The following is a 12,742-nucleotide window of genomic DNA, read 5'->3' as shown; positions in this document are numbered from 1 at the left end:
GCCGCCGCCCGGTAGCTCCTTTTTTATCTAGAGACACTCAGGATGTGGGGGACACCCCAGCAATGCCATCCCTCCTTTGACCTCCATAGCGCGCAGAATTACAAAGTTGAGTAACACTTTATTTGAAAAAAGGAAAAGTGCGCACACACACACACACACACACTTACATAGGCACGGGATAATCTGGAAGTATGACCAGCAACTGATAACTGATTCCCTCAGGGGAGAAGAAACTGGGTGGCTGAAGGACAGGAATGAGAAAGAAGGACAGTTGCGTTTGTTTGTATCGTTTGAAATTGTCCAGTGTGCATGTGTTCTTTTCAAATGTTTGAAGAGCCATTGGCTCCCTTATCAAAATGTAAATACCAAGGAAAATCAGGAATTTAAGAAGTCTAAGAATTCTGTAATGCTGGGTAGAATTTTCTGTACGTGTGAAACTAAAACGTCTTTTGTACATCACGGAGTCTTCCTGTTTATTTCTGGTTAGAGATCTTTGGGGGCTTGGATGGAGGAACAGGAAAAGAGGAGCCAGGCTTTTTTGGAAAATTGGCGGCGGCGGTGGCATACGGGAAACTGAAATCTTTATCTAATCTCATCCTTTGTATATTCATCTTGGATTTGCTGAAGAAAATTAAAAGGTAAATTTTGCTGTGAGCTCACTGAACTCAAACTTAAATTGAAAGGGAACATATGCTGTTTATTTTTGTGAAGGACATTAACTGGGTGTGACTGGCAGGGTTGAGACCTGAAGTTCCTCTTTTAGATAAGGAAAATTTCCCTTGGTGAGAAATCTCTATTCTGGCTATGATAGATTCCTAACCCCCAACCTTGAAAGATAACTTAAGGCTCCCTCCTCTAAGGGAAGGGCTGAAGAAAAAATTAAACAGGCAACTGTGCCTACGAAGATTTGCCAAAAAAAAAAAAAAAAAAAACCTCTAGGACACTTCTCATTCGCTGGGTCAAGCCAGAGCCATCAACTTTGTGACCTAGTGAGTGGTTAGTGGATCTAGGCAAGGGTAGTAACTTGGGACCAGAGGTTAGGGATCCGAAAAGTTGAAAATGTAAAGACAAAGGCCAGAGGTTATAACTTACTGCCTCTTGGTTTGCCTTGTTTGTAAGTAGGAAGCCAGGAGTTGAGCTCCCAAATAAAATGTTTTAGGAATTGTGGTTCTTAAGTAACTCCAAAAGTCAGTACATTTACAAAGAAGTAAATGGAACCTCATAGGTAATGAAATAATGAGACTGAGCAGTGCCTGGGATTAGAAATTCCCAAACGGAGAAAAAAACACATCACAGAAGAGCCATACTTGGTAAAATTTATTAAAAAAAAAAAAAAGAAAAACAATAATTTATGCCATTGGCAAAATAAAAGATCTTGTCAATATAAATGTTTCTTAGAAAATGTATGAAAAGATAATATAATATATATTAATAAATCAATATTAACATTACAGCAAAAGTAATAATGATTATATAACAATGGCAAGTGAACATATTTCTGGCCCTTACACAGGGCCAGATATTTCTGGAAGGTCTCTGATTCCTGCTTGCTCTAGTACAGATGTGCTCTCACTTTAAGAAAGCCTGATGCCGCTGGGCTTGGTGGCTCGCGCCTGTAATCCCAGCACTTTGGGAGACCCAGGTGGGCAGATTGCCTGAGGTCAGGAGTTTGAGACCAGCCTGGCTAACATGGTGAAACCCTGTCTCTACTAAAATACAAAAATTAGCCGGGCATGGTGGCACACGCCTGTAGTCCCAACTACTCAGGAGGTTGAGGCAGGAGAATCGCTTGAACCCGGGAGGCGGAGGTTGCAGTGAGCCGAGGTCGTGCCACTGCACTCCAGCCTGGGTGACAGAGCAAGACTCCATCTCAAAATAAATAAAGAAAGAAACAAACAAAGAAAAGAAAAGCTTATATTGAACTTCTCTTAAAAAAAAAAAAAAGGAAAAAGAAAAAAAAGGAAGCCTGATGCACACAAATCTAAATTTAGGAAGTCGATCAATTAAAGGATATTTATTTGCATCACGAAATAATTCTTTACTCCCCCTAAAAATCAATAAAAAGTTCAAATAGCAACTTTTCCTAATGTGTTTAAAATGTAATTACCAAATACATGTGTCCCCAACTTCTTTCCAGTTATAATTCTATTGCATAAAGTGAGGTATACCTGAAGTGAGGCAATAAGAGAGTTGAGCTTCAGACCTGCCTGGAGAGAGTGTGTTTTTTCTTAGAGTCTGAGGAAATGGTTGGGGGCACAAATTCTCTCAATCTTTTTCTTTTCCCTCATCCTGAGCTCTTATTTTCTTGTCTCAACTGCTTTCTGGTAAACTTTGTTCACCTGGTACTTTCAAGAAAAAAAGGAGGAAATCTTACAAGAGGGAGGCAGATTAATGAATTTGTGAGTCACTTTAGCAGCGCAGAGCAAGGGAGAATCTGGGATGTGAATGAGGAGGATCTGAGTGTGGATGTGGTTGTACTTGGGGAAAAGCAGGAACAATCTTGAACTCTTGACATGGTGCATTTGAGGCCCCTCTCCCAGTAGGGCCACCTGAGTCCCTGAGGAGCCACAAGGCCTAGTCCAGCCCTCCCCAGATGGGACACATCCTCAGGAGAATGGATGCAGGCCTATTTATCACACTCCTCCTGGCTGCCTTCAGCACAATGGTAGTGCTGCTCACAGAACTCCTGGATCCGGCTGCACGCCTCCAGCATCATCACCTCGGGGACTGTGATGACCACTCGGATGAAATTCGGGTACTCAAAGCACTACAAAAAGAAGAGCCTGTTACTTTCAGAGCAATTGAGTCTGGTACTGGACCACCCTAAAATGGTCAGGACCCTGATCCACAAGAAGTGGTACCGTTTCATCAGGGCCATCAGTTCATACAGTTGCCATGACTAGGATGCTAAGTCAGCAACTGAGTTCATTCATCTTAAAAGGACTTGTGGGACAGGCTTGATTTCCTCTCACCTAGAACGTTTGTTTATAACTTTTCTTCCCAGTATGGATGGGATTATGATGGGGGGGAGAAGCAAATTTTAAATAGGATCCATGAGACACATCAGTTTAAATCTTATCAAATGAGAAGACATTTTGTTGGAGGAGAAAAGATCAGGCTAAAAACCAGCTCAGAGCTTGCTTCTGGGGCTCTAGAAACTGTTGAGAATGTCCTGAGAGACACAGGCACCCACCGTTGCTGGGAGGCAGTGGACAGATTGCTCAGCAACTAACCGCTCCGTGAACTCCACATCGTTCTCAAATTCTGGGAAATGTTCCATCTCAATTCCAACCTATACCAACAGGAGGGAGAGGCCAACTTATCAGAAGGAGGGAGAACAGGCCAATTTCCTATGCCAGAAATTAAGGTAGGGGCTACTTTAAAAGATATCTTGGAACTGTACTACTGATCACTGATAAAAAAGAGGGCTAATACTTATGGAATTTTTCTCAGGGAAGAAAGGATATATTTTTATTAGTAATTTATTAAAGAGTTCCTTCCCGGACGCTGATAAATAAAAGCTGGAAATAGAATGCTAGTATGTCTCAAAAGAGACACTGTTGGCATTAGGGCCAGGCAACTCTTTATGGCATGAGACTAGCCCACCCCTTGCAGGATATTTAACATCCCTGACCCACAAAATGGCAGCCCCTAGTCATTCTGAAAACAAACAAAATTCCCATACGTTCCCAGATACCCTTAGGGAACCAGTATCACTCCCAGTTGAGAATTACAATGGTATGAAAAGCCTCTTATTTGTGTCTTAAATCTTCCCTGTATCTACATATATAAAATGATTCTCTGTACTGAAGAATTAAATCTTTTTTTTTTTTTTTCTTTTCGGATGGGGTCTCACTCTGTCTCCCAGACGGGAGTGCAGTGGCACGATCATGGCTCACTACAGCCTCGACCTCCCAGGCTCAAGTCATTCTTCCATCTCAGCCTCCCAAGGAGCTGGGACTACAGGAGTGTGCAACCACGCCCAGCTAATTTTTTTTATTTCTTGTAGAGACAATAGGGTTTCACCACGTTGCCCAGGCTGGTCTCTAACTCCTGCGCTCAAATGATCCGTCCACCTTGGCCTCCCAAAGTGCTGGCATTGTAGGCATGAGCCACCATGCCCTGCCTAATTAAGTCATTTAAAGAGTTTTATGAGAACTGATAGAGGCTAAATTACCTCAGTGGGACAATTCAGAATAAGACAACTCCTAAACTGCTTGGCTCAGGAGGCTAGCCGGTTGTCTTTGTACCCTGCGTGACTGCCTGTGGCAATTCTGCTGAATGACTGCCCTTTGCCTTACAACATGCATTGACCTAGTGCCTGCCACCCACATACTCACCATGAGGTACATGGCCCCAGAAGGGCGGACTGGCTGGAGTCCAGGAATGGCAGCCAACGCCCCATAACAGAGATCAGCATTGGACTACAAGAGGAGGCAGGGAGAAATCAAGGATCAAAATTTAAGTAAAAGAAAAGCCAAGTCATTAAAAATAGACCCCTCATTGAAGAATGGGAACGTAGGTGTGATGTTCTGGCATAAGGAGTGAAAAAGAAAAAGCTCTATTACTTGAAGCTTTTCACCAGGGGCAGAGAGAATGGCCGGAAGTGAGAAACATGTGTGTGGATGCTTACACCGATGCCGTCTCCTAATATTGGAACATGGCTCCAGAAAGGAGAACCAATTATTCCTAATTCCACGGGCGGCATTCTCTGACTCCCAAACTCCCAAAGTGGAGGGCAGGAGCTGCCCTTACCTTGAGGAAGCTCAGAGTGTTGTGGTAAAACTCTCCCGGGGTGCGACGTAGGATGCTTTTCAGAGCTCCCTGGACAATGGTACAGGGTCCCAAGATGCGCTGACTCAGCTTCACCAGCCCATCTCGGATCTAAAAGACACCCACAAGAAACATGTTGTTTAGCTTTTCTTAAGCATCCCTGTCTTAGGGTTTCTTGTTCTGAGCTTTCTATCAGATTTTTAATCTTGGGAAGTGATGGTGTCTAGTGGCGTTCTTAGATCAGACCCTCTGGGTTCGTAGCCCAGCTCTGCCACACACGCGCTGTGTGACTGACGAGGAGAAAGAAAAGAAAAAAGCCTCCCTTGTCCCCACTGTGCTCACGAAGTAAATATATACCCTAAATTACACATACTCTTTCACCATATTGTTATCACCTCATTGCCAAAAATGTCTCTTCGGTCATGAATGAGGATCCAGCCCAACCTCCAGCCAGGAACCAGCCAGCGCTTGGCCAGCCCTCCACAGGACAGGATGGGGACATCAGTGCTGAGGGTGGCCAGTGGTTCATATTTGCAATCCGAAAACACCTGAGAAGAGGCACTTGTTACGGTTGTTTTCTTGTCTACTTTTCACTGCAATCCCAGATCCTGTGGCTCCCACCCATTTCCTTCTATCACTAGAGACAGGTCCTTGGATTAATGGGATCATCCCTACCCTGAAGCATGATTGGGATTGCAAGAGGCTTTGAAGGGGACTACACAAAGACATTTAATTCGGTATCTGGACTGGATTAAAGGAAGCCTAAAATGAGGAAACTGACCCAAGCCCAGTAATATTTACAACTCCATGAAGCTGGTTCTATGAAATGACTGTCTATAGGAGTTACAGATTTAAAATATGAGTCCACAATCCTTTATCTGAAATTCCTGGGGCCAGGTATGTTTCCTAATGCAGAATGGTTGGGCTTTAGAAAGGCCATGTAGCACATTTACCATACGTTATGTAACACTCCCAGAGCTGTCTAGGATACTACCCCTAATCAAGAATATTAACATTTCTGCCATTTTCCCCACACTCTTAACAAATATATAGATCCATAAGTGGGAAAAATAAAAATCTACAAATATCGGGTCAAATCAGGTTTTGTAACCAAATGAATTCCAAGAATCTTTGGATTTCCAAAGTTCTTTGGGTTTCGGAAAACTGGCTAAGGAATTGTGGTTCTGTATATTTGTAAAAAGTGTAGGGATACTGATTTAGTGTAATGAAACAATTAGGAGTTGTTTCCGATTATTCCACTTCTAAAGTTCCCATAAAATAATTTGAGATTATTGTAGTGATATATCCTGATCAAGACTCACCATGTCTCCATAGATCTCATCAGCTAAGATGGGGACACACTGCCGTGCAGCCACTGAAAATAAAACATGCTGAAATCAGTTTTAATGTGAATTGCTTTATCATGTAATAGTCACATAATATCATGTAATTTCCCTATCCTGTAATATTAAGAAGTTACAATTCTTAAAGAGGAAGACAAAAAAGCACAAGCAAAGTGTGATTTGCATTTCATGTTTGTGTGTTTTGTCTTCCTATTTAAGAACTGTAAATTCTTAATATACTCTTCCAGAGTGCAGAGCCTGAATTCACCATTTAAGTAACTAAGATATTTCAGACCCTATCTTCAACATGATGGGAGTGATGAAGAGGCAAGTATTATTTCTTTTTCTCCTGGGAGTGATGAAGAGACAAGTATTTCTTCTTTTTCTTCTTTTAGGCAAGGCCTACCACTCCTATGGCACAGTATTGATGAGAGACATCAGTGGAGCTCCTCACCTCCACCCCAGGCTTGGAACTTAGGGAATGACTGGTTTTTGTCATTTCACACAACAGCTGAAGGATTCTGTCCCCACCTCGTCCTCTGTGAAGTCTGCTGGACGTACCTGCCAGAATCTTCTGAAGATGACGTTTGCTGAACACTGACCCACAGGGGTTTGATGGATTATTGACAATGAGACAAGCTGTCTTTTCATCAATCAGAGATTCCAGTTGTTTCAGGTCAATTTCCCAAGATTTCTCTGGCTGGAGAGAAAGAAAGGATGAGACTAAGATGATTCTGAAACATTTAGGGGGAATCCTCACTTATCTCAAGGGTCCAATGTAAGCAATAAAGTCTGTCTCTGGCTTCAACCACCACTTTGAGACCTTCCTCTGCTGAAGTAATGGTCATATATTTTTTACAGGTTAGTAACTGAGCATTTGAGTCTAAGATTAAAAAATCATTTACCAACAAATTGTAGAGTTTGACCTCAATTCCCATAGATTCAGCCAGAGTCTTGTAGAGAGAGAAACCAGGTCTTGGAACCAGGATGTTTTGCCCTGGGTTGGCCAACACAGCTAAACAAAGTTCAATAGCTTGACTGCAGCCACTTGTCAGAATGACGTCCTGTGAAGGAAATAAAAGGTTAATTTCATTAGGGGTTCCAACAGCAATAGGAGAAAAGAAGTTGTCAGGTGGGTGAGTTGGGAGCAATTGTGAATTTCCTTTAACAAGTTGTAAGTAGTAGGAAATGTACTAAGCCAAAACTGAAAGAAATTTGTGTATGTTGATAACTATTGTTGAAATGTTGGCCACTTAAATCACTTTAAAAAGGACGGGTTGGCTGTGACTCAGCAGACTTCCATGAGACAGCATGCTGGCCTTGGACCTTTTTCGCTTGGTTATTTATTTACTTTTGGCCAGAGATTTGAAGCCTGGCTCTTCTCTGACATACAGGTGACAGACACACATTATGTTAGAAAATGCTGACCCCACACGGTAGAGTATAGAGGGAAGGACATCATTTAAACTTGGCACTGCCATCAATTCAGTATGTCTTGGTACTTCTATCTTTCTCTCTAAATGATCTTACAGTAAATGAGAAAAGCTACAATTTTTTTTTTTAAAAAGATCCTATTGGTAAAATTTTTTAAATAATTTTTTAGTGTTCATGAGTTGTTCTCAAATGATCTTTTACAGACAATCAAATATAGGTGCTCTCTGGATCCTTTCGGCCTCCTTGAGACAGACACCACATTAAGTTGTATGGGATGGTCATTATCACACTGTAATGACATTAACTATAATCACTGATTAGTGACCCCAACTATATGAGAAGTCTTCTAATTGCTAAAGGGAAATTGTTCTCAGCTTTTCCCCCTCTGACACCCGTACTTCTTGTGGAACAGAAACAAGGAAAAGGGGATAGTTTGCCCTAAATTGCTTCAGAGCTGGTGTCTTATATAAGGCTCACCGTAGCTTCTAGGGGTGCCTCGGGACAGTGGTAATAAGAAGCAATCTCCTCCCGACTGGATAGGAAGCCTGAAAGAAAAGAGTGGAAAGTGGAGCTTTTTTGGTTTTTAGAGACTGTGTCTCACTCTGTCACCCGGGCTTGGAGTGCAGTGACACAGCCATAGCTCACTGCGGCCTCAAATTCCTGGGCTGAAGGGATCCTCCCACCTCAGCCTCCTGAGTAGCTGGGACTATAGTCGTGCTCCCCCACACTCAGCTAATTTTTGAATTTTTTTGTTTTGTTTTTTGTTTTTTTTGTTTGGTTTGGTTTTGTTTTTTTGTAGAGACAGAATCTGCGTCTGTTGCCCAGGCTGATTTCAAACTCCTGGGCTCAGGGGGCTCCTCCCACCTCAGCCTCCTGAAAGTGCTGGGATTACAGGGGTGAGTCACTGTGCCTGGCCAGAAGATGAAGTTTTCATCCCTCAACTGACAGCTATGCCCTGGAGGCCCAGCATGGGCTTCAGGCTGCCTCTGCCCCTGCTCAGAGGGCATTGTATTTAGTTCAGCTCTCAGCCACTGTGGATAAAGGAGATTCACTTCACATTTTATGTTTTACAATTTTAGAATAAGCACAAATGTATAAATAATAACAAGGAAGAGCTCCCCAAATACTCTGCACCATCTTGATTTCTGTGATTATGTTTTATTCTGTGTAATACAAGGATTTCTATTATTCCTAAATCTTTTTTAGGGACTGTATTTTTTAAGAAGTTGTAATCGCCAGGCGCGATGGCTCACGCCTGTAATCCCAGCAGTTTGGGAGGCCGAGGTGGGTGGATCACCTGAGGTCAGGAGATTGAGACCAGTCTGACCAACATGGAGAAACCTCATCTCTACTAAAAATACAAAAATTGGCTGGGCATGGTGGCGCGTGCCTGTAATCCGAGCTACTCAGGAGGCTGAGACAGGAGAATCACTTGAACCTGGGAGGCAGAGGTTGTGGTGAGCCAAGATCACACCACTGCACTCTGCCTGGGCAACAAGAGCAAAAACTTCGTCTCAAAAAAAAAAAAGAAGTTGTAATCAATGCATTCAATTCATGTGGTCCATTTTAAGTTTTTTATGTTATGTAATATTCCTATCAGTATTTTTGTACAAATTTTTATTTCAGATTATTTTTGTACAATATTTCCAAATGTTGGCTTACAAGCTTGAAGTATCAGCAGTTTCATGCCCATCATAATATTTTGCAAAATTTATGTTCAAAAAGACAACTTAGCAAGGCTAGAGGCACTATTTCATAACGTTTACTAATTTAATAGGTATAGATGGGTCTCTCAAAATTATACAAATCAGCACTTCCTTAATTACTAATGAGGAAGAACACTTTTTAAGACATATATTAACACCCGTATCTCCTTTAAAATGAAATGTTCAGAACCTTTGAACATTTGTCAAATGGAGACTTGGTTTTGGTTTTTCAGGTTAAATCAGTTTCCTAGTATTTGGATATTAAAGTCATTAGAAACTTTTTTTATAACTGAACTTTTGGTCTTGATTTTGATTTTATTTTTGTTGTATGAAACTTTATAAAATGTAAGTAATCAACCGAAAAACCACGAAGTCCCCGATATAACTCTTTAAAGTGTTTTTAAAATTTGATTTTATCATGAAACTGGGGTTTTATTCTGCATTAAGAATGTGTTTCTATGTACACATAAGGAAAAAAATGTTCAACACTGAAAGTCAGGGAATCATGTACTTTACCAAAATATTCAGGGTAGAAATTTTTAATAGATGGAGAGAATTAAACCTAAAAAGGAGTAATTTCAATCTATCAGAAACAGCCTTCTATCCTTAGTTTGACAGTCCATTTTTTGTTGTTCTTGGGTGTTTGTTTATTTGTTTGTTTAACCCTGTTAGTCTTAAACGGTAACAATTGCATTTCAATGTGCTCAGGACCATAATGAAAATAGGCCTTCAATACATAGAGAAGCAGAAATGAAGCAAAGCAGCTATTTACACAGAGCAATAAGTAAATCCATTTAGGACCTAGAGGCTCAGCAAACACGAAGCTCCTGCCAGACTCAAGGCCTTCAGATTAGAATTAGTAATGATAGGATAGGAGCTTTACTTGACAAATAAGTATGTTTGGGAGCCTAGAGGGGAAGTGCCCATATGCCAGAGAAAGCCAGGAAAGAAGTTGGACCTTGATGCCTTGTATTTAAGCATCCCGAGACCCCTTTCCCAAGTCCAAAGGACCATGTAATCTTAGCCTCTCCTTAGGAATGATGCCTCAGGAAAGTGAAGAGGATTACTAGACATTTAGTCCTGTTATAAGAGCACTAAAGATTTGGCAGTCACCAGGTATGGAGTCTCAGGAGGAGCTTACCAATGGATGGGGCATAGCCATTATATTTGCCCGAGTCCAGGGCATCTTTCATTGCCTGGGTAACTTCAGGATCTGTAGGCAGGTTTCCAAACACAGTAGGGTCCCCTTTTTATGGGAGGAAAAAAACAAAAGGAGCCAAGAGGTTATTCTCCCATGTTCAGTACTCAGACTCACCCCCAACTGCCATCTTCTCCAACCAGCCTGTGAACTTGAGAGTAGAGGAGGACAATGACAGTCCCTCAGTAGTGTCCCCAACTCACCAATGGACAGGGAAATCATGGTTTTGTTTGGATTTGGTTTCACCTTCATGTTGTCCACAATGGCTCGGATGGGGTTGAAAGTTTTGTTGGCCATGTCTGAGGGCCTCACAGACCACCTGGCCTTCCTGCCTTTCATTTTTCCCGGCACAGAGCTTCTCCCACCAATGTTGACATGCACGTCCAGAATTGAGGGGAGGTTGCCTTTGCTGCTCATCTGAATCACGTATGGGTCCATCACTAGCGAAGCCTGCGAGGGGAAAGAAGGTCCCTATGATGTTGAAAACGTAGCGCTGGGGGAGAGAGGAGCTACATTTGGACCTAAACATTGGGTGGCTTCACTAAAAGTGTCTTTCCAAACTCTATTTGTTTTTCTACTTTCTCTTGTAAAGTAGCTTTACTATGAATGAGGGGAATTTTAAGAGTTTTTACTGAGATGGAAAATAAAGCAAGAATCCATTCTACTTAAGTAGGATTTGCTACACGCATCTGCAATTCCTGTCAAAGCTTAACCATGCTCTATGTGAAACCAAGAAGGAATAACATGAAAATTGTTCATCAATCAAAGCATAGGTGCTCCCTCCTTTCCATGCGAGCCTATCCAAGAAAATCTACCTAATGCTTCTTGTCACCTGCAGAGGACCAGGAAGAACCACTCCATCTTGTTAGAAGTTCCATGTAAATATCATTGTTAGTAAAAGTAAAACCTTATCCCATAAGCATCTTACAGCCCTAGCTGGAAAAAGAAATCAATACACCAAAAAGAAAAAAATTAACAGCCCAATCAGTCACCACCGCCTGATCAGCTTGGGCTTGAGATTTTTACCTTCCAAGTAAAGGAGAAAGCAGCCTCCAAGAAGCCAACCCCGAAAGCTCCCTTAGCTCTTCTTTGACAGGTTACAGTGGCAATGAACTCAGATGCAAATCCTAACTCCTGAAATAGTCTCCACAAATGGGCGTTGGGCTTGAAACTTTCATGCCATTGGTTGGAATGACAGCTCAGCAGCCAGCCCTCCCCTCAGCTTCTTTCCTCCTCTCCCCTCCTCATTGCCTCTCATCCCTAAGCCCACCTCCCACCCTCAAAGCAGGAGTTTGTCCTCACTTCAAACATCTGGAATTCTCCTGTGTTAACTCTTTCTGGGCACTTGGTGAGATGGTTTGAGAACATCTACTGTCAGAGAGTAGTTCTGATTACAGTTGATAGCTTTTATTAAATTTTTTTTACAAAACAGCCTGTTAAAATTTTAACAGTACAGAAATATGTAAAGTAAGAAGTGAGCATTCTTCCCTGCACCTGCTCCCTGTACACTTCATTCTCACTCCCAGGGGTAGAGGGTGGTAATGGTCAGGCTCTTTCTCTCCATTCCGAGATAGATACATTAGATATAGGTGCATAGATACATAATTTTATAGATTTCAAAACACAGATAGGATCGTGCTCCACACCTTGTTTGGCAACATTTTTGTTTAACTTCCTACATCTTGGATGCCCCTCCTTGTCAGTCCACAAAGTTTTGCTCCAATCAGAACAAATTGGGCACTTAAGTTCCATTCAACAAATATCTGAAAAGCACAGGGTGTCCAAGGCAGCTGAAACCTGTGCAGTTTTATCCTTGCACTGTGCATGAATTCTTCATTTACCTCCTATGGTTGTTGGAAGAATTTAAAATGTCAGGTGCAATCTACACAAAACAACTTTGCTAAGCAAAACACAAGGTCCACAGCCAAAATCTCAACATTCCTGTGAGCAGATGGAAAATACCACCCACTGAAGGGTTAAGAGAAGCCTCAGTGATCTCCCCAGGGCTCAGATCCTATCTGTTTATTTGTTGGAAGACAAAGATTTTTCTCATCAGTTTGGTCTTCTCCATTCACTTTTCAGGGAGCCAAGCCTCCAGTGGGGTTGAATACAGTAGTCCCCCCTTATCCACAGGGAGCAGACTCCAAGACCTCCAGTGGATGCCTGAAATTATGGATGTCTGAAACCATGGGTAGTACTGAGCCCTAGGTACACTATGTTTTTTCTTATACAGTAATGGCAGGTAACATCTATAGCATGGATACACTAGAAAAAATTATTCACGTCTT

At 41.9% G+C, this 12,742-nt stretch overlaps 1 protein-coding gene across 1 annotated transcript; it reads right to left on the bottom strand.

The window, feature by feature from the left end:
* Positions 1 to 447: 447 nt before the first annotated feature.
* TAT (tyrosine aminotransferase) lies at positions 448 to 11,564 on the bottom strand. Its single transcript, XM_054453264.2, has 12 exons — positions 11,481 to 11,564; positions 10,658 to 10,904; positions 10,398 to 10,502; positions 8,028 to 8,095; positions 7,022 to 7,180; positions 6,678 to 6,816; positions 6,096 to 6,148; positions 5,169 to 5,321; positions 4,756 to 4,884; positions 4,341 to 4,424; positions 3,194 to 3,292; positions 448 to 2,767 (listed from the first exon to the last, which is right to left on the bottom strand). Exons 2-12 carry the CDS (start codon positions 10,890 to 10,892, stop codon positions 2,627 to 2,629), a joined length of 1,365 nt encoding a protein of 454 aa, XP_054309239.2. The 5' UTR covers positions 10,893 to 10,904; positions 11,481 to 11,564; the 3' UTR covers positions 448 to 2,626.
* Positions 11,565 to 12,742: the final 1,178 nt, after the last annotated feature.

Source organism: Pongo pygmaeus, chromosome 18 (assembly GCF_028885625.2).
Source record: "Pongo pygmaeus isolate AG05252 chromosome 18, NHGRI_mPonPyg2-v2.0_pri, whole genome shotgun sequence".
Classification (NCBI taxonomy): domain Eukaryota; kingdom Metazoa; phylum Chordata; class Mammalia; order Primates; family Hominidae; genus Pongo; species Pongo pygmaeus.
The sequence above is the reverse complement of the archived record's forward strand: the minus strand, read 5'-3'. Positions and strand labels throughout refer to the sequence as shown.

Bases quoted from the DNA above. Each gene is read 5' to 3' on its own strand.
- TAT (XM_054453264.2), bottom strand. From the start codon at position 10,892: ATGGACCCATACGTGATTCAGATGAGCAGCAAAGGCAACCTCCCCTCA. The intron at 4,425-4,755 runs GTAAGGGCAGCT...CTCCTCTTGTAG, and splicing joins ACACTCTGAGCTTCCTCAAG to TCCAATGCTGATCTCTGTTA. The intron at 3,293-4,340 runs GTGAGTATGTGG...CTGTTGGTATAG, and splicing joins CTGGGGCCATGTACCTCATG to GTTGGAATTGAGATGGAACA.